This window comes from Micropterus dolomieu, linkage group LG22 (genome assembly GCF_021292245.1).
Source record: "Micropterus dolomieu isolate WLL.071019.BEF.003 ecotype Adirondacks linkage group LG22, ASM2129224v1, whole genome shotgun sequence".
Lineage (NCBI taxonomy): Eukaryota > Metazoa > Chordata > Actinopteri > Centrarchiformes > Centrarchidae > Micropterus > Micropterus dolomieu.
Genome location: NC_060171.1, coordinates 4,348,369 through 4,370,920, shown reverse-complemented (window position 1 = coordinate 4,370,920; position 22,552 = coordinate 4,348,369). Strand labels below are relative to the sequence as shown.

Below are 22,552 nucleotides of genomic sequence, written 5' to 3'. Positions count from 1 at the left end.
GCAGCACGTCAGAGCTTCAGACAACATAAAGACACTGAATTAGAACTGAATCTGTGCTGGATCAAGTGTCATACATCATGTTTTAGGTGTTAAAAACGTCAAACTATCCTGTCACTACCTGACAGATATTTTCTAAAAAGCTTTAATATACCTTTATCATTCCTTAATGAAGGCTCGATCCATGTTGTATGGATACACCTTAATGAGTGACAGCAAACACTTGCCAGCCTTTTTATAATGCCGAATGAACACAGTATTGAGTGCGTGAGAGCCGCCAATAACTCAGCAGGTGTTGAAATGGCAAGAATGAAAATGTCTAGAGGGAATCAGTGCTGAAGCTAGGAAGCTAGGCTAACTAGCCTCTTCTTTCTGAGTGAAATACAAAATTAGAGCACGGTGGCTCATCCCAAATGTTGTAGTACAGGAACAGACTGCTTTTAATAGATAAAATGAAACAGTTCTGCTCCTCAGTGAATGTTAAATTGCAAAAATAACATCAGACTTTCATGATTAAAGCCCATCTCACTGTCAGCCTGCAGAGACACATGAGAACGAATATAGAAGTCAGGTCTGAACTCTGTGTAAAGACACCGCAGAGATTATGGGCTCCAACTGCTGAAGATGCAATAATATAACAAGAAACGGAGAGGAGCTGCTTTACAACCACAGGAAATAAAATATTAAGCCAAACAGTGAGGTGTAGCTGTGATAAACATTACAACAGATACAACCGACAGAATAACACAAACAGAATAAAAATAAATTAAAGAGTTTAAATGTTTTTAGGAGCCTGTGATCAAAGTTTAAAGACTTAAATTAAAAAGCTGACTGACTGAGTTTGATCTTTACTGTAGAACAAATGCTGGTAAAAATAAATGTTGGGCAGACTGCCTCTGTCTGGCGCTCTTTTATATATGCATATGCTTATTTTTCAGATCTTTATTATCCTCCTCTGAAAATCCCGTCTGACTGAAACGTTGAAAGAGATTGGGAAAGTTGGAAATCCGTTGCTCTGATCAGTCGCTTCCTAAGCTCTCAACATTTATCAGAAATTACCTGTTTAGTTAAATGCCAAGATTGCAAAATCTATCAATCTCGGAAAACATGATTATTAGTTATTCAAGTGTCAGTTCTGTCCTCAGTTTGCCTTCATCATAGTCTGCAGTGATGGTACAGAGATGATAATGAGCTCCAGGTGCTCCTCATTCTCCTCACTGTTCACACAGTTAGCATGTGATCATGCATGTTTGACAACCGCTAACTCTCTTATGCACAGTTATAACTTTTAGATGGTGGATGTTCACATGATACTTGAGACACTTCACATACTGCCAGTAAAGTTCTCTTTTAGATATTTGCTGTGATCACAGGACACATACATGAAGTAGGAGGAGACAAAGATGAGCGTTATCTTTGTTCTATTATATTTGAAGCTTGAGGATTGCTTCTGCCAAACATCTCACCACTTCACCTGCATGTTGATACATCTTTTTGATCACAAGCCAAACCCAGACTACTTAATTACACATCACAAGTGGAATATTTGTTTACTCCAGTCAGATGTTTTCAGTCTTTGTTGTTTTGTGACCTACTGTCCTTTGGTCAGAAAGTGCTGAACAATGTTTGAAAATCACTCTAATAATTTGTTTGTGATTAGTTTTTTCCACAAACAAAATGTGATCACCTAGTTCTGCTACTCATTCTTGCTCATTGAAAAATAATGCTGACATTATCAACACTTCATGTGGTTGCTTCACAGTAAAGGCCTACCACTGCCATCACATTAATACAAACACATTTGTTATGAAACACATGCAGGAGGTTCATCTTTAGCTTAAAGCAGCAAATGAACAGAGAAGAAAGCAGCTGGGCTCCTGCTATGACAATGTGTTGGTAAATAATGATAAATGAGGTAATAATATGCACAAAGGATTGATAAGGGGGCCACACTAAAATGAATGCAGTGGAAACTGAATATAAACAGACGTTAGAGTTTCACACACAGTAGCTACTTTATTGTGCCTCCTCTTCTCAGTATCATAACGCATGTTAAGGGATGTTGTCAAATTGCAGCAGTTTGACAGACCAACTTTATATATCTCACACTAAACCCCACAGCGTCTTGCCACATGGCTGTTGCCTCTCAGTAGGTGTCAGAAGGGAGAAATAGTTGCTTTGGTCAAAAGTGCCTGCCAAATAAATACAATCTTATTAGGGGTGGGCACGTTAACGCAATATTATCGCGTTCCCCTTGCGCTACACAGCCGTAGCATTTCTAACTTAAATTAAAATTATACATAGGCTAACTTTACCTGATTGACCTGCATTTAGTTTTACGGGGACTCTCTGCCGTGTGAATTCCCTCCTGCTGATGTCCTGATAACTATTTAGATTCTAGAAACTCACAGACAGAGGGGATCAGTCTCTCTTCCAATGACTTGTGCTGCGCGTCGCGTACAAAAAGTTCAAGACAATTCAACTTCGGCAGCAGGTGGGCGTGTGCGTGAGGCGAGTACGACCGCGACAGTTTCACAGGAACGCACCCAGTACACCTTGTGCTCGACCACGTCACCTCACTGTAACAGGGAAACTTGCTACTGAACATAGACTGTTTCTGCTGCTCCCTGAAAAAATGTTTCTGCTGATACCTGTTCAGAAAACTGGACTCTGATGGTAACTTGTATTAACAAGCTAGATAAAAGGTAACGCCCTGGCAGTGTTAAATAGCTTTGATTTAATATTTGATTTGATTAGCTTAATGTTTAAGTTGAGATTTAACAGAAACATTTTATTGCTACTGTGTAAAGGGAATACTGCTGGTAAAAAGCACCTTATTTGTTTAAAGTGTTTGCAAACCACGTGTTATTGCACTTTTGTGTATATAGCAGTATATTTAAATCAAAAGTGCGCAATACACTACTTTAGAATCCATTATTCTATTTTAATTAATCGCGATTAATCACATTTCTTACGATTAACTAAAAATTTTAATCTTTGCCCAGCACTAAATCTTATGTAATGCATGTAAACATGCTGACATTAGTGTGTTAATATTCTCATGCTAACTTGGGCTGCTGGTTCCCTTTTTTTAAACTCCGCTTTCTTTCTCCTCAGGTTTCCAGGACTACCAAGGTTCCGAAATATACGTACGTCCGACTGAGTGACCTGAAGGCTGGATCTGTAGTCAACGTGTACGGAGTGGTGCTCTTCTTCAAACAGCCGTTTAAGAGCCGCGGCACAGGTCAGTCTGGAAGCAGACAAAAAAATGGGGCAACAATTGAGTATGTTAGTGTGTTTCTAAAGCAGCCTGGGAAAAAAGCCTTAACTGTAAAAACACTAGGGGTCTAATGTGAAGTACAGTACAGCTGATGGGAATGTCAATAATCAAATAGTTCTTGAGATATTTCTGTCTGAACCAAAGTAATGGACAGACTAACCAACAATGCCACCAATAAATCTATACACATACATGTGTATGAGGAAAAAGATTTTTTTTTTAATTAAAAAAATTAAAAACGAAACAAATTGTAGAAAAAAGTTGTATTTTATTTTAGATCAAAGACAGATCTTAACTTCATTTTTGTATTCACAAATTATAACCTGAAGTTTATTGGTATATAAAAGTGACAGCTCTCTCCCATAAAGGTAAAGAGGAGTTATCAGACCTTTTCAGCACCACGGACAGAGACGTTAAGACGCTCAACAGCCATGTTTGAGAGTAAATGTAAAAGAGATTGATAGTTTTTGGTAAACGGGATCAGGAAACATAAACCACTTCCCCTGCTCTGAGACAGAAATGAGCTGACACACAGAAAAAAGAGAAAATCTTTCCTGAAGTGATAAAAGCTGGATCAGTGCTGGGTAAGAGCAGATGCACAGTTTGTTTCGATGGAAATGTCTCTGCCTGCAACACACTCAGAAAGGTGTGGAGAGGCGTGGGATGGCAAAATATATTTTCAGCTTATGTGTTGATAGTCTAATAATGGATGTCTGGGATTGAACAGACTGCTCAGGCTTTAAAAGCTTCAGTACTCGTCAACATCACACAAGAAGCTGCACTGAACGTCTGGAACAATGTTTAGTCATTGATTTAATTTCCCTTTTAACACACGGCAGCTTATATCACGCAAAAATACAGTTTGGACCTGAGGAGCAGGCGGATGTTAGTGCTCAGACTGCAATATCACAAAAGAAGAGCGATGGAAATGAAAAGACAATAAACACCAGACTGCTCAGTCTGAGTCGACCTGCAGCTATGCAACACAGGATGATGAAGTGTGTGTGTGTGTGTGTGTGTGTTTTGGGAAGGATAATAAAGAGAAGGCGACATCTAGGCTACAAACTGTCCAGACTTTGTCATTGTCTTTTTGGATCCTTCAGGCATCTTTTAAAGTAAACAAATATATTACAAAAATCCATCTGATCAGACACTGGAGAAACACACACACACACACACCACACTGAGATACACCGTGATGTGCACACAGATCAAATGCTGTCAGATAGATACAAACAAAGCACAGTAGGGATTTTTGGCAAAACTTTACATGTTTCCAAGGTGCATGGAGGAGGGAAAAGGTATGAAGAGGTCATAGCGTTAGTTCAGGCAGGCAATGAACTCAAGCTCAGCTTGGAATCTCAGCTCATCAGCTGATAGCTCAGCTGATTCTCCTCTTAGCATTCATTGGCAAATTCCATACAAGGCGCCTTATTTAAGCTGCTTTAGCCTGCTTACCCTTAATCATGTTATTTTTGTTGTTAATGATGCCTGCTCTGTTCTGTACCCTGAGGGGGGGGTGGCTGCTGCTTTCTGCCTCAGGCTTTCTGTGTATGCACATGGATGGTTTAGGGATGTTATGTTTACCGCTCGCCCGGCTTAGACACCAAATCGATGCTGCTCTCCACCAGCTTTTATTGTATGGATGAAAAGTTACAAAATATTGTTTTTTTTTTTGTGGTAAGCTAGCCAACAAAGCAAAAAAGCGCTTACAGTAACTTTACAGATGTTCAAATGTGTTATCTTAGTAAGATTGCTAACGTCAACTTGAGATTTATAGCTAGCAGCTAAACCTCTGTCTGTGAAACCTCTGGGTGATTTTGCTCGAGACGACAACTTTGCTAACACAGGCAAACATCAAGCGCAACAACACAAGACACAGCATGCCAGCTTATAAGTTATTTACTTACTAGTCCAACAGCAAGAAAGCCAGCTGAGCATCTGTCCTTTCAGCTCTTTAGCTCACGCTAACTCTTGTCCGGTCTCTAGTCACACGCTGTTGACTTGATATCATCATTTTTAAAACAACAACAAACATCATGGATAACAAAATATATCTGTTCTTCATCATATTCCTAAAGTTTTGTTTTAAGTGCTCCGTCAGTGTCAATCTGCGACAACTCCATCAAGAGCAGCTGAAGTGTTTCCTGTCCTTGTTTTTTCACGTCAGAGATCCGACCACAGACAGCTTTCTTTCCACAGACTTTTGCTCCAGCCTGAAGATTACAGATCAGTCCAACCAGAAGATCTGCTGCACCGTGTTCTGTGAGAAGCTGGACGACCATCCAAAAATCTTTAAAATCGGAGACATCGTCCGCATGCACAGAGTCAAGGTTCAGCCTGGATTACAGATTCTTTTAGTAACCATGTTTTGTCACTGAATTGTTATTTTGTCATTTTTAAGGCAGGAAATTAGGAACTAAACATCTAAAAGCACCAATATTGTTTTCATACTGAGAATATGTAACAAACTCACTCAATGTTACAGAGATCAGTGATGATTCCACGTTTCTCTACACAGACTAAGTTCTTCAATGACTCCATCACGCTGATCAACACCTTCGGTTTCTCTGTGGTGACATTTGACGGAGCGGTGGGTGGGGCCGTGGAGCCGCGGACATCCAGCCGCTCTTTCCACTTCGACCAGGAGGATGTTCAGATTGTGGAGGAGCTGCGATCCTGGGCCGCCAGCCAGGCTCTCCTCCCCCCGGTTCCCAAAATCCCTCTGTCTGCTGTTCAGCCCAGTGCTTACTTCGACCTGACCTGCCAGCTGCTGGCCAAAGCTCCCATCGACACCACCTGCACCCTGCTGAGGGTAAGAAAGTTACAGACTTGGTGAACTACTGATGAACTGTAGTTTGTGGTGCATTTCTCCAGGCTAATGAGCCAGGTTGTTTTTATCAATATTTATTATGGGTCTGTGTTTAGCACTGGAAGAATGATGCAAAACACTAAACCTTCTTCAGGAGAGGGAATAGAGTTTGTACAAACAGACTGCAGCAGAGGTAAACTGTGGGTCACTTCTGCAGGTTGTTTTCAGGTTGATGACAATGTCAGTGTGTTTGAGAATGTTTTCGTTGATTTCATTTGGTTTTTCACAATATCTACACAGCCTACAAAGTGAAAGCAGCACATTGAATCCTGGACATTTAGTTGAAACACATTAATAGATAAAATAACAATTACTGGTTACTGTATATTCTAAAATAAAACCCGGGGTTTTTAGAATCAAGCCCTTTGACCTGCTGGAAGGCACTGACGGGATCTAACAGCGATCAAAAAATTAAAAACTAGAGCTCACTGGAAATAACTGAATGAATTTCTATTACAGAAGAGTGGTGAAAATAACATGACGTTGTTATTGTACCCCGAAGTTGGAAGCGCGCTAAAAAGTAGGGGTGGGGGGAAAAAAATCGATACAGCAAAGTATCGCGATATTTTCCGTGGCAATACTGTATCGATACACGGACGCCAAGTATAGATCTTTTATTACATAATTTGTACGTGAGAATTTTACTTTTTGGTACTATAATAATAACATCAATTGCTTTTTCAGTCCACTAGAAAAAGACTTTTTTCCTTTGGGAACATAATCTGAAGTTGGAAGAAAGGTAAGAAATTCCAGTACATCGCAATAAATTAAAATTAAAAAATCGCATAATCGTGATAATATCGTATCGTGGGGACTCTGGTCATTCCCACCTCTACTAAAAAGTATAAAGATCAAAAGAATGCTGTAGTATTAAGATTTCCCTTCATTGGAACTAAGCCGCCTAAACCAAACGATGATAAACCCAGAAACTGATCTTTGGCCGCGTGAGAGATATTCATATTCTACATTCATAGACAGACAGACTGATGGATAATTGACTTTCTTCTCCATTATTTTTCTCTGCCTGTAGCAGGTTGGAAATATGTGTCCTGTGAGCAGAGTCTCATCATCATCTTGTGTTTTTTTTTTTTTTTCAGGTGTGGGATGGGACCAGGTGTCCTCACACTCTGCTGAAGGTCATAGTTGAGCCGAACGTCACAGAGGGACCGTCCTCCTTCTCTACAGTGCGAGAGAACCTCATCGCCAACATCCTCGTCTACGACAACCACGTGGAGGTCGCCAGGCAGCTGAAGGTCAGTCCACACTGATTCATCCTTAAACGACACAGAACAATTACTTACAATATCTTCCTTAAGAACGTCCGGTTCAGGTGCATGTGTCCGTCTGTGAGTGTGAACACATGCGTGCGCTGTGTGTGTCATTCATTGTCCCTCAGGTTGTGGCCTATTAATACATATTGGGCAGCAAGATTAGGCCCTGTTTTCTTCTCCTAGGAGTTCATTTTGAGAGGTCATTTAACTCTGTGGAATCTGAAACTACAGAGTCGAACTTAAAGTAAATGTTCTTTATTTTATTAAATGTTTTACATCAAAGGTGGAGCTGCATCTCTGACTCAGCCTTGCCTGTCAAATTATTATGAAGTCTCAATCAATGTGCAGATATTTACTGTGGGTTGAAAACTTTCTCCCTAACATTCAAATGATGCAGTTTCTGAGTAGCCCACCTTAAAACCATTGAGGAGGAAAATGTGAAATATGTGTGTGTCTGAGAAGAAATTGTCTGCTTTTTGTTTTCGCACAACTGATCAGCAGTGGTCCAACAGCAATTATGATATTTTGCTTTAAATTAGTACTGGGCAACGATGACAATTTTTAATCGTGATTAATCGCATGAGACTTCTCTCTGTTAAAAACTTGAAATGACGTTACAAGTCGCCGTGGATATTTTACAAGCACAGACCAGGTAACGTTAAAGCAACGTTGAACACAGGGTGCAGATGTTGGTTTCGGCTGTTTGAGTAGTTTGAAAGGCTGCGTCATTAACAAGCAGGCGGCTCACCTGCTGCTGTGATAACGGATCGCGGGTGGAAAAATATGGAAAAAAGATGACAGCGTAGTCTGCCGAAGCCTCCCTCCACTGCTGGTTTGGGTGGGTGATTTGACCCTCCTGTGACCCACGGTTGGAGTGTATGTGTATTCAGAGCCAGTGAGCAACTGGCTTTCAAAATAATAAAAATAAAAAATGCGTTAACGTGCGATAAAATAATTGTCGGCGTTAATTAATTAATGCGTTAACTCGCCCAGCCCTCCTTTAAATGCTTCTTAACCAAAGAAAGATAAAGCTTGGGGAAGGTGAGTTTGACTTTGAATTATCATGGTTTTCAACCTTGTTTGTATATGAATGAAAAGAAGCCTCTTTCCTGTTCCTGTCAGTCATTATCCGACAGATTTTCTTTGTAACTCTGTTACAGTGACCTCAGTCTGAGCTGCTCACTTAGATCAGTCACTTATAAGATGTGGGTGAGGGAGGTGGAGAAATGAAGACAAACTCGTGCTGCTGCCTAACATCATTAAACAGAGATTTTATTGGTCAGACATTTCTTTCAGAAGAAACAACATGAAAATGTTGGTCTGAATTGTATTTTAGTTTGCATGAAGCAACAGAAGCACAATGGTTTAACTACCTGCTTGGTTTTGTGTGTGTTGATATAAATTCAGACGTAGTGTGCAGATATTTTTTGAAAATGGCAATACCAAAGTATTACAACGTACTGGAGAAAGAAAGCGCACAGCCTCAGTCAACTTTTCTTGTAAATTAAGAATAAAAACAGATCGTGTGTCGGCTGAGCTTTCTCAGATTACAGGGGAAGACGGAGGGATGCTCCTGTGCTGACTGCACACAGATGTATCAGATAGAATAGGAAACAGTCAGGAACTCAACAATGTTAGTTTTTCTGTTTGTTTGAGCCAGCAGGAATGATGGATGCCGGCTCTTTGAGTCAGACTAGCGTGTTTCCATATTGACATTAATATGTATGTGTTGGTTAGAACCATTTTGTACTGAAAGGCTGAGATGTGTTGGAGAGAGAGATTCATACAATATGTCCAAATTCACATACTTTGAAATCTGGTTTCCTCTTTGTCTTTATCTTCCCCTTCTGCTCCTGCTTGAGCAGCATGTGACATTATTCAGACCTTCATATTGTGTTATCTCATGCCATCACGCGCTAAATTAGTATCAACCAAATGATTCATTTACTACTTATTTGTAGTATTCATTCTTCTTTTTCAACCACAGGAACTTTTCTGAGAACTCTGGAACCTCAACCTGCATTTTGACAAGTGAAAAGAAAAGTTATTAAATGTTAAATGTTGTCTTAGTACAAGCAGCCATGCAAGAATGTTGCATTAATAAAATGTTCCAAAAACTGTACACACAGACAAGTTTTTCTTCTTCTCAATAATCATCAGTTTCTTACGGAGTTTATAAATTGTGTTTCAAACGCAGCCGTTGTTTTTTAATCTGTTATCATCAGAGTGGTTTGTCTACTCTTCATGGTTCTTTAAATCTGGCTGAAAAGCAAACATAAATGTGCAAAAAGGACTTTTAGTTTCCAGAGTTTCTTTCTTTTATTCCATAGTTCCTGAAACCTTTTGGTTGAAATGTGTAATTTTTCTTTGTTGCACAGTGCTCATTCGTGTCAGTCAAAGAGTGTGGATGTGGCTTTTATTATTTTAATATTATTATTTTAAATTGTTAAGGTTTGAGTTTCTTTTGTGTGTTCAGTGGTGCTCTGTGATTACTGCAATCAAGTTGTGTGCCTGTCAGGAACCCAAAGCTCTCATCAAATATCTGTTCAGATTCAAATATTTTTCTTTGATTGGATAGTTCCTAATTTAAATCTACATTTTAACCTTCCATTTTTCCAGTTTTATTTAGCAGTTAATAATGCAAAGTTCTTATACGGATGCTTGTATTTAGACAACATTTAAGTTGTTTTGCACGCATGTCGCGGGCGTGTTGTTTCCTTGTGGCTTAAAATAATAAAATAATTAACTTCTGAAGTTAACTTCTGAACTTAAAGTCGGATATGCCGATCCATTTATTAACATAACCAAAAATTAAACATTTCTTCAATAATAAACTTAACTCAAGTCAGTCTCCATGATTACACGCCGTGCCTCACGGTCACAAACCATGCACCTCGCCACACCTGCACATTAACACCTGTCTTAAGTAAACTTGTTGCAGAACACAGCGCCACCCCATCCCAATACACAGAATGTCTCCAACATTTAACTCTCTAGAACTTTGGTTTCTTTTCACCGGTTGAAACGCAGGTTAAGGTTCCTGATTTCCATGAAAAGTACCTTGAAATTTAAACGATATTCAGATTACAGTTCTCACAATTATTCATTTATCTTTAGCAGCAAATTTTCCTCTTGAAACAGTAACTTCACAGAAAAAATGAACACAACAAATAAACTTAAAAAAAATGAATTTTCAAACTGAGATTTTAGTTCGCTCATTTCCATCGCTCACTATCTCTCTCATTCTTTGGTAAAACTGCAGCTTTGATCCTCTTTGCTTCTCAGCTCTTCTTGTCAGCACTGCAGACAGATTCATTAACATACAGCTATAGAGCTCTGACATATTAGACCTATTTTTTTGCTCTACATGGAGGAGTTTTACTTTATATTTTATATTGTTGTCATTTAGCACCTATGGTGAATCACAAAGACATGTTGGGGTGTACATTTAACAGTCTGACTGGTTGCATTGACATCTTTTTAGCCACATCACTGTGTTCGCAGATCTAAGATATTAACATGGTGATCACAATGTTGTTATTGTTAATGGTGGACAGCACTGGCAAAAAAACCCCAACTGATTTGTGATGTGATTTATGAACTCGTCGATGTTATGTGTATCCTTTGACTTTGTGTGTATGTGTGTGGGTTGGTGTCAGAGGAATCACTGCATCCACTGTGGTTTCGATTCATTCAGCTATTTGGATTGGATGCAACGCCGGACAAATCCACATCTTTTTAGAGTTCTCTCAGTCTGCAGTGAAGTAAGTGTGTGTGTGTGTGTGAGAGTGAGACTAGCAGGGTATCACATCCATCTTTATTCAGGTCACTAAGACATAAATTACATCGTGTCGGTCACAAAGTCACATTGAATTACAAGACAAACCACGCACACACACGCACACACACACACACACTCCTGTGTAGTTGTAGGTTCTCTGCTGTCGGCCCTATTTATCTCAGACAGGTTTATTTCAAAGCTCTGTTCAAGCTCTTTTAGGACTTTTTTTTATACTGACACCATTTTTAAAGCATTACTCAAGCTTTTTTCCTGTCCGTCACATTTAACAGAGGTATTGAAAGTCCACATAGACTTGAAGGGATGTGAACTGCAGACGTCAAACTTCATGTGACCTCACTTCTGTTTTTTTTTTTTTTCCCCTTTTGCTTCACCTGCTGAAGTTTTAACCCCACAGGCAGTAGGGGTGGGAATCACCAGAGGCCCCACGATACGATATTATCACGATATTTATGTTGCGATTCAATTTATTACCTTTTTCCAACTTCCAATTAGGTTCCTAGGTTTGTTTGTTCATATCACTTTTTCAGTCCTCTATATGGTCCTGTTAAGTTTTCTAGTGGACTAAAAAAGAAATAGATTTTATTATTCTAGGACCAAAAAGTAAAAAGTCCCATCTGCAATTTATATAATAAAATATCGATACTTGGCGTCCGTGTATCGATACAGTATTTCCATGGCAAATATCACGATACTATGCTGTATCGATTTTTTTCCCCCCACCCCTAACAGGCAGACCTTCATATCTATCATACCACTGAACCATATTGCACATATTACGTTTTCTATTATGTTCCAGTGATTCCATCAGTTTCATCTTTGGGGTTTGGACTGTTGGTCGCACATCTGAACATGCAGCTTTGACTCTGGGATGGTTATTTCACTATTTTTTGACATTTAATAGACCAAAAAATTTAAAGGTGGGGTATTAGATTCTAATCTAATAAACGTCTTTTTGGCAAATATTTCCTCACAGTGTCTGTGAAGGTTCTCAGTCATCCAGGTCATAGTTATCCAACAAAGGTTGAGGTTAAGGGCAACTGGACTTTGTAGAAAAAACTAGAAGATGTTTCGTCCCTCATCCAAGAGACTTCTTCAGTTCTGACTGACTGGTACTCAGCTATTTAACCTCTGGGATCGTTAGCTAGGATCGTCGATACCGCTGGTTCGTTAGTGCTCCTGGCTGTGGTAATCGTCGTTAGAGTCACCCGTGGCCAAGTCTGAACGACCATAGTTGGTAGTTTCCCCAGTGTACAGGTCTGTGCGTTCCTTGCTGCATTGGATCGCATACACTAGATTGCTTTTCTTCTGCGTGTTCAGGGATGTGGTGTTTGTTTCCTCACGGTCCGATAGCTGTCCGTACACTGTGTGTGCTGAAAACAATCCGGTGTTATTACACAGCCGTGGCTACGTAAATAGGAAACAAACTGGCTTGGACTGAGCCACACAACACTATTCCAGGCATTATGCATGTGTCAGGTAACGTTAAATTACTTGACCACGGATGTTCAGCTTACTTTCTAGTTTCCCAAGATATGCTGTTCTTGTGATGTTACCTGTAGTACGTCCTGGAGACTGGACTCTCTTAAAAATGTTAAGTTTTCCTTTTAATTTACTCCTCCCATGACATCAACAATGTTGTAGCTAACACGTACAGAAAAAAAATGTACTTAAAATCCATAATGATAAATCTACATTGGCTACTACATTGGCCTACTTAACTAGAAAATGCTCTCAGCCAAGGGGTTCACTGTTTTTTGTAATTGTAAATGTAACTCTGATTGGTATTAATCCACTGGTTTTGACGCTATTATGCAGCCGCGCCGTTGTTGTGCATGAGACATCTGTAGTTACTGGTGGTAACAGCAGATGCCTTTTTATACCACAGGGCACAGAAGTCTGGGGCAGCTAAAGAAACTATTGTCAGGCAGTTATTGGTATTTTCCATAAATATGTGAGCAGTCATGATCTGACTTTATGCTGCACACAACATGAGTCTGCAAACAGCGGAAGTGAAAGGAGCTGGTAACCTGGCTGAGAAGGTGGAGGTGTGCAGCCTGTCGCCCGCAGCTCTTTATCTAACAGCTCACGGTGTCTGCTCCTCACTGCATCACTCACTGCAATATATCAAAATGGTCCGCTGTCAGAAAATGACGGTTCTCTTGTTGTGTAGACGCATTTTTGATGAATGAGAGCGGTCAGCGCTGATCTCACTTACAAACAGATTGCATTTCCTGTGACTACTTCAAAATAAAAGTGAACTTGTGTTTAGCCAGATAAATGCTTTTAATGTGAAGCTGCAGCAGGAGGAAATGTTTAGTTTGCATGAGCAGTAACTTAATAATGCAGCATTTTTTCCCAGCTTGCACTGCATCATAAAGCTGTTGTTTTCTTGCAGTTGAAGCCAAAGTGGTCGCTAGTTTTTCCTTGCATTTCTTTTCACTCAGTAACGGATGTGATTGAAAATGTAGCTATAGTACTATACTTTAAACAAAAGACATACTTAAGTAAAAGTAAAATTACAGATTTAAAAAACTTCACAGTACATTGGAAAGAACCAAGTACACAAAAAATTACTCCATTACGGTAACGTAACTTTAATTTGTTACTTTCCACCTCTGTTTTTCTGTCAATCTAAAGTAAATGTGTGTTTTTTTTAGATGGTTTCAAAGTTTGGATTATTGATTGATTTTTGTGTTGACTTTTCTGCGAAATTTCTTTCCAATGTCAACTCCTTCGCTGTAAGTACTTGGAAGAGAAAAGATAATTGAAATGATTCTATGACATGCATCAATTCATCAAATAACTGTATTTATAAAGGTCGCCTTCAGTGAAAAATGTCTCTTTCTTCAAATGACAGAGTAATATGTCTAGTAGCTTTTTTGCAATGCACGGCCAAAAATGCCGTTTTGTGGGTTGGGGGCGGTTATTCTTGATGTTTCAGCACTCTAAGGTCTTTGTCCATTTTTATACATCTGTAATCAGTATTAAGTGTCCTGTGGAGCGATAAGGTGGCTGAAGCGACAGGGGAGGGCTGGCAGGAACCGGGAGCTCATTTCTTTTCACTGTCTCACCTACAAGGACATCCACCCTGTAATAATCACAAATAACTCTGTTGTAACAGGAGAAATCACTTATTTTAGCTATGGAAAGCACATTCCCTGACCTCCTGCTGCAGATCTAATCCCCAACTTTACATACAAAACTGAATATGTTTAAAGATAAATGAGTTTGCATTGACCTCTGGGTAGTTTCAGTGCCTTTCTGTTTCTTTACTTACTCTGATATATCTCATACTGGAGTCATGTGGCAGGCCACAACACTCCTGCCAGAGTTTTATTCAGAGATGTGTCTCTTGTGGTTGCTTGTAGAAAAACTTGTCTTTTATTGTAAGCTTGATTTTAACATCACTGAAAGTTTAAAACGTCTTCAGATCTTTAAAGCCTCGAGGCCTTGCATGTTTGAGCACTGGAGGTTTGGTGTTTTGGCTTCAGCTCAGCGCTCAGCCTTCTGCAGAAGCTCTCAGATGATGTTTTCAGACGTGTCTGTTTGTCAAAATGTCTTGTTCACTGCAAAACTACCTCATGCTCTCAGCTTTTTAAGCAACAGTGTGTGTGATAGGTGAACTCAAGGGCTGGGTGATCGAAAATATTTTAGGGCTGCAACTAAGGATTATTTTTACTACCTCAGCTTAATTTAACACATTTGTGTTAAAGGTGCCGTAGAATGGAAAACTGTATTTCCCTTGGTGTAGTTGAATAAAAAGAGTTCAGTGCATGTAACAAGAAGCGCAAGATGTTAAGTAACATCTGTGATGTTTTACGCCCCCAAAGTTACACAGATCAGCCCACGTTCCAGAGTTAGCGGTCATACAGCCTCATAAAACTAGAGCCAGAGGTTGGGCAGTGAAGTGCAGAAAGTGCTTTTATGGGTTTCCCTCTGATGTCATCTGGCTGCTCTGCCTCTGCCTGATTTATGAAGTTTCCTGATGGACAAATGGCTTTACTTGTTGCTAACGCTTCAGGTTGGTAACAGCTAGCTGTTGATAACAGTGGCTCTGAACCAGCGATCCAAAGATCCTATACAAATGTAAAAACCAACACACCACCGGAGCACCAAGCTTCTAGTCTGGGCAGAAGTTGTACGGCTAACTCAGTAGCTAGTTTAGTAGAACTAGCAGCTGCTGATAGCAGAAGTTAGCTGCTAAAGTTACCAGTAACATATAAACTCTGACAAACTCCAGACAGTATTTTCTCCATCAACTCTGATCCGGTTTTAGTAACACCAGTGACTAAATTTGTTTTTGCACTGTAATCAGTCTTGCATAGCAGGCCTTGTTTCAGCACGGTGCCGCTAATCAGAAGCAAGTGGGCTTTGATGGGGGGTAATATGTTTTTTTTTAACATTACAGCTTATAACCATTTTCTACTAGAAACCATAAATACAAGTATAGCTTGAAAATGAGCATTCTACGGCACCTTTAATGAATTAATCACTATTTACTTCTTTTAAATGTCTGCAGGAAGCAGAGAATAATTGACAGTTGTGTCTTAAAAGTCACTTCTTTTGCTCAATTAATCAAGGAATCATTTCATCACTCATATATTTATCAAAATTGTATGACAAAGGTGTCCACAGTAGGAAAAAAAGAAACTATCAGGTTACATGGCTGAAGTGATGTCATTTCTGACCAATGATGACGGTCCTTTTCAGATTGTACATCCCACTGATACATAACAGGATCCTTTAATTTAGCTCAAATTTTAACACATGCTATTGTTTTGGCATCATAATTCGGATAGCAAGACAGAATAGACCAGCGCTCAGATAAGTTCCCAGAGAAAGTGATGGCTTAACAGTCTTAACAACATAAGATGTTAATTGTGTGGAGAAGCTTAATGTTCCACTCCGACAGTCAACAGATGGGTCATGTTTAATGTTAATTTTGCCAAAAAGCTGTGCCAAAGATGGGAAATATCACAAACTTAGTGTGTTACTTTAAGCTTTTGCCATCACATGAAGCAGGCAGAGTGCTTAAGGGCAACAGGAATTGAGATTTTGGGATTTGCCTGTAATTCTCAGGAAAACAGCTGCATGAGCCCAGGATTTTTAATGTTTGAGTGTGTGTGTGTGTCCCAGTATGTCTGTGTGCACCTGTGTGTTAGCGTTCACATTCTTGAAAAATCAATACTGATTCTTCTGTAGCTACTTTTGTAGCTATAGATTGAATTTTCATGCGTGGTAATGGTAGCTCACAAATCAATAAACAAACAAGTGGAGCATCTTAACATTAGAATTAAATGTGAACGAACAAAGAACATTTTCCCCGAACCACTGAAATGCATGCCTTTTATAGGAATGAATAACCCCAGAAAATTTAAATAATTAAATAACTTTTATACAATTATAAAGACTGACAAACTTAGAAATCTTGAATACATAGTGATATTTTCCCAGGTAAACATATTTTTTTTAAATGATTGAATGTAAATGCTCTGTACTTGAATAGCGCCTTTCTAGTCTTTTCGACCACTCAAAGCGCTTTTACACTACATCTGCATTCACCAGTCACACACATTCATACACTGAGCCTAAGTGCTCAAACGGAAACTAGCATTCACACTCATTAAATCAAATCGGGGTTCAGTATCTTGCCCAAGGACACTTCGACACGCAACCAGGGGGAGCCAGGGATTGAACCGCCGACCTCCCGATTAACGGCCAACCCGCTCTAACTCCTGAGCCACAGCCGCCCACAGCCGATTGGAGCTGAATCGTCATAAAAATGTTTCTATATTGCCCAGGCCTGGTTCAGTCTTTTCTGCATGCGTGCGTGCGTGGGTGCGTATGTGTGTTCCTGTTTGCTGCCTATTTCATAAATCAACTAAACCAAAAAGAAAGATGTGGGGGTTTAAGTGTTTCTTCTTTTATATTTAATAGCTCAGTTTAATGTTTTGAAGTCGTTCAGAACAGACAGCGGGAGCTTCTTCTTCCTGCGGAGAATTCATCAGTGAGTTTACGCTTTTAATGGTGATAGAAAATGACTCAAATTACTCAGATTTTATCCTTTAATATTTGCTTTATTTACCAATCGTCTGCCTAAGTGAAGTTAATTTCTTCTCATTAATTTTCTTGATTAGCGCTGTATGAAATGATCGTCTGTCAGTTATTGTTACAGAGTTGGTTAAATGTTGAGTCTGTGAGGCTGAGCGGGGTCTATTTTTTCTGTTTTACTGTGTGAGCAGCTCTCCGCTCTGTCCTCGTGACACATGTCTACACTCGACCCTGGAGGCTTTAAGAGCTCTTCGCAATCAAACAGAGCCGGTTCGTTACACAGAATATCTTTAACCGCATCTAAATACTGTGAATATACTTCATTAACACATTATTTAACTTAAAACAACAGTGGATGTAATGAGTTATAAGTTAGATGTTGAATGAGATCATCTGGAGGTCACTGGTTTATATGTAGCTCGGTGAAATATTTTAAGCAGAGCAAAATATATCATGACCTCCCTGAAGCCTCAGAGCTGGATGAGAGTTTACTGTATCATACTGTGGTACACATTCAAGGCATTCCACATTTGAAATTGGTCTGTGGGATAAGAGTATGTCCACACCAAGTCAGACTTTACATAATAGAAAGTTCACACAAAACGCAGCGGTTTGTTCATTTTTGTTGCATGTAGCAAACCAAAGAAAGACAACAAAAGCAATCGGACAGGAACGGCAAAGATTTAGTGTCCATCTAAACAAATAAAAACATCGTGCCAGTCACACACTGCCAGAAGCTGTGCTCACCGTCCTCTCACCAAAATTGGCAGAACCTAAAACCAGACTCCATTGCTGTGTAGTTGCATGAAAACTAAGGAATATATAACACTGGTACTTGACAGAAAGCAATCTGCAAATGTGCAAAAACTGTTTTGTGTGTAGAAGTCACTCTGTATATAGTGGATATGATTTTACACATCACAAATGTAAAAATAAATACAGTATTTGTAGATAGTGAAATATTTGTCCAATAAAAGCTTCCATACTGGTCTTGTTGGACTGAACTGTGTGCATTGTCATTTACACTAGTGTATTTATAGCTGTCCTGATCAGCTGAGTGTGAACTCGGATTTAGATCACCTAATAAATAGGAAATATTGGAACGATTTGACGGAAGTGAGAGACTGCTTATTTCTGTATGAGAAGAAGACCGGTGAGGTGTGTGAAAACTCTCAGCTGAGGTGTAAAAATTTAATTAAGATCAGGTTAATTTTAGATTCTGTGGTTCCTCCCTAATAGACTACAGTCGCAACTTGTGTTTAGCGTCAAGAAATGTTTTTTCTCACGTTGTGTAAAAGAGCGGTGTAGTGTGCCTCATTAGTTAAAGCAGAATTTGCCTCTTGGTACCCATAGTAAACTGTGATGGTGATCTTTCTAGGTTATCGACATTGGAAATATACATATACCCTGTTAAAATGCCAGGTTCTTATGATGTAAAATAATGAAACAAAGATAAATCATGTCAGAACTTTTTCCACCTTTAATATGACCTACAAAGTGAACAATTCAGTTGAAAAACAATTTGAAATCTTCGAGGAAAAATAAAACCCCTCAAATAACCTGGTTGCAAACCCTTAGACTAATACTTTGTTGAAGCACCTTTTGATTTTATTACAGCAGTCAGTCTTTTTGGGTAGGAGTCTATTAGCATGGCACATCTTGACGTGGCAATATTTGCCCACTCTTCTTTGCAAAAGCGCTCCAAATCTGTCAGATTGCGAGGACATCGCCTGTGCACAGGCCTCTTCAGATCACCCCACAGATGTTCCATTGGATTCAGGTCTGGGCTCTGGCTGGGCCGTTCCAAAACATTAATCTTCTTCTGTTGAAGCCATGCTTTTGTGGATTTGGATGTGTGCTTTGGGTCGTTGTCGTGCTGAAAGGTGAACTTCCTCTTCATCTTCAGCTTTCTAACCGACGCCTGAAGGTTTTGTGCCAAAACTGCCTGGTATTTGGAACTGTTCATAATTCCCTCCACCCTGACTAAGGCCCCGGTTCCAGCTGAAGAAAAAACAGCCCCAAAGCATGATGCTGCCTCCACCAGGCTTCACTGTGGCTATGCTGTTCCTTGGGTGATGTGCAGTGTTGTTTTTGCGCCAAACATACCTTTTGGAATTATGGCCAAAATGTTATACCTTGGTTTCATCAGACCATAACACATTTTCCCACATGCTTTTGGGCGACTTCATGTTTGTTTTTGCAAACTTCAGCCGTGCTTGGATGTTTTTCTTTGTAAGAAAAGGCTTCCGTCTTGCCACCCTACCCCCATTCATATGAAGAATACGAGAGATAGTTGTCACATGTACCACACAGCCAGTACTTGCCAGAAATTCCTGCAGTTCCTTTAATGTTGCTGTAGGCCTCTTGGAAGCCTCCCTGTCTAGTTTTCTTTTTCGTCTTTTCATCAATTTTGGAGGGACGTCCAGTTCTTGGTAAAGTCACAGTTGTGCCATATTTTCTCCACTTGATGATGACTGTCTTCACTGTGTTCCAGGGTATATCTAATGCTTTGGAAATTCTTTTGTACCCGTCTCCTGACTTACGTCTTTCAACAATGAGATCTCTCTGATGCTTTGAAAGCTCTCTGCGGACCGTGGCTTTTGCTCGGAGATGCATCTAAGAAAACATCAGGAAAATCCTCCTAGAACAGCTGAACTTTATTTGTGATTAATCAGAGTCACTTTAAATGATGGCAGGTGTGTAATGACTTGTAGTTATCCTGAGTAGGAATGTAATTGGTTAATTCTGAACGCAGCCACATCCCCAGTTATAAGAGGGTGTGCACACTTATGCAACCAGGTTATTGTAAGGTTTTTATTTTTCATTTTTCCCCCTCGAAGATTTCAGTTTGTTTTTCTATTGAATTGGTCACATTAAAGGTGGAAAAAGTTCTGACATGATTTATCTTTGTCTCATTATTTTACATCATAAGAACAGTGGTGTGTAAACTTTTTCTATGCACTGTATATTGAGGACTATTTAATGCCAATACAATGTTTTGCATGGACGATTATTACTGTCGCACAACGCGCTTATGCTGTGTACAAGTTAAGATGTCGCAGATTACGAAAATAGAGGAAGAGAGCGAAAAAAGGTGAGGGACGAAGAAAAGACAGGCCAGAGAAAAAGACAGAAAGTGTCCAAAATATGGGACCATTTCAAGCTAAAAGAAAAGAAACAACTCTGTGTGTTTGCTGTAAAACGGAACAAGCCTACCACAACAGCACAACGGCATTATATCAGCATCTGAGCAGAAAGCATCCAGTCTACGCATCGAGTCCATGGAGCGGACGCGAAACAAAATTACATTAGCATTTAACGTAAATCATGACTGCTAGTTGAGATGAAGTCTAGCAAAGGTAAGCCACAATTCTTAGTCATAAATGTATAAATGTTCAGTAGTTGTCGTTGTTCTCCGACTGTTTAGTCGAGTTAGATTTTGGGTTGTACCGTGATCGGAGTTACATAGCTGATCCTGGTACCGGGGAACACCAAGCAAAAGTATTTTATGTCTGATTACTCGATGAAGCTACGGAATAATGTGTAGAATAAATGATAGCTTCGCCCTATTGTTAAAAATAGTGTCGTCCTATGATAGAGGTCATCTAAATACACCTAATCTTCCCTTCTCCTGCCGCATATTTTCACTAAAGAAGTGTTTGAACAGGAACATTTCTACCAATTACCAGGCTCCTCTGGTGAATCGTCTGTGATATTGTGTGAAATCGACTGAGGCGTTTCTGTGAGAAGAAGGCCATTAGGAGAGAAAGGAGACCATTATGATGAAAGAGAAGCCGAGTAGAAGGAGGAGGAGTGCAGCAGTTGGGGTGTGTGTGTTGCCTTCTCCATCATTGATTCTCTCAGAAACAGACACACACAGATGATAAACCATTTATTTGAATGGTACTTGTTTAAGAAAGGGAGAAACCTTCCGCCAACTTAATCAAAGCAAACTGTCTTTCACTCCTACACCACCTTCATCAGCAGAAACACTCACAACTCTGTAAGAGCATGTAGATTATAGTGCACTGTAGGCGGTTAGTCTATGAACACACACATACTTTGTGCCTCTCAAGGTTTTTACACATGACATTTATATCGACGGTTACATATGTAATACAGATAGTGAATGCAGTTTAACTTTCACAAATCTTGATATACTTTATATTTTTCGTGTCTGCATAGCTGCGAGGGTCCGCATGACATACATTTCGTCATTTGCCTAATGAGGATCCATGCAGACGTCCGTATAGGCAGCCCAAAATGAATGCCTGTACATGCCTAAAAATGAACCTACTGCACATGTGAATATGTCAGCCTGCCCATATGCCCGTAAGAAGTGCTTGAGCTCTGCTCCCTGCACTGTTTTATTTATTTCTTTGTGTGCATGTGTTACTTTTAAGTCTGTACTCTGTTCTACAAACTGCTGGCAGGTTACATTTTGAGAAAGGGACAGGGTGAAAAAACTGATAAAAGTGACGTTAATGAGCAAGGAAAAGGTCAAACTATTGATTTTAGTGAAGCATATAGCGCATATGTTGTCTGATATGAACAGACGGAGACGGAGTTTGACTTGAAATGTTCAGATTCTAAAAAAATGCTATGTCAGCATGCTCGCAATGACAATGCATATACTCCAAAATCCAAACACCACAGTGCTGGTTGGGTGTGATTTCCACTCCCATTCAATTTTCCATGCAAAGCTGAATCAACTGCTCAAATATGGCACCTGCACTCCATTTAGGCAGGTTTCCGCACCCTTGCCGCTTCATAACAAGTAGCAGGAAGTTAACTAAACTAGGGCTGCAGCAAATGATTATTTTAGTAATTGAGTTTTCTATCATCCTCCACTTTGCAATCAGCGCAATATCAAATCACCTTGTCCCGTCATCCCGTTGTGCGACAGTAATAATTGTCTGTGCAAAACAGGGCGATGTAGTTATATTGAGTTTTAATAATCAAATTCAAATTTCTCAATGAATTGTTTCAGCCCTACAATATACTGAGTGAGTCAGAGTCATTTCACTCTGCATTAATACAGAGAATACAGGATCACCTAACTGTACCTCTGTGTGGATATTGTGTAGGCTGCCTCCCTCTCTTTCTCCTTCCATCCCTCTTTCTCTTTCTCTCTGTTCCTCTCTTGCCCTCTCTCCACCTCTCTCTCTCTCTCTCTCTCTCCTTCACCCCAACCGGTCGAGGCAGATGGCCGCCCACCCTGAGCCATGGTTCTGCTCGAGGTTTCTGCCTCTTAAAAGGAAGTTTTTCCTTGCCTCTGT

At 39.8% G+C, this 22,552-nt stretch overlaps 1 protein-coding gene across 1 annotated transcript in view; it reads left to right on the top strand.

Moving 5' to 3' along the window:
- Nucleotides 1-22,552, top strand: part of LOC123961534 (protection of telomeres protein 1-like) — a 70,345-nt gene that overhangs the window by 31,736 nt on the left and 16,057 nt on the right. The window contains exons 7-10 of the mRNA XM_046037007.1: nt 3,115-3,241; nt 5,480-5,610; nt 5,799-6,092; nt 7,247-7,402. Of these exons, the coding sequence (XP_045892963.1) occupies nt 3,115-3,241; nt 5,480-5,610; nt 5,799-6,092; nt 7,247-7,402 (708 nt within the window). The remainder of the gene's footprint in view (nt 1-3,114; nt 3,242-5,479; nt 5,611-5,798; nt 6,093-7,246; nt 7,403-22,552) is intronic.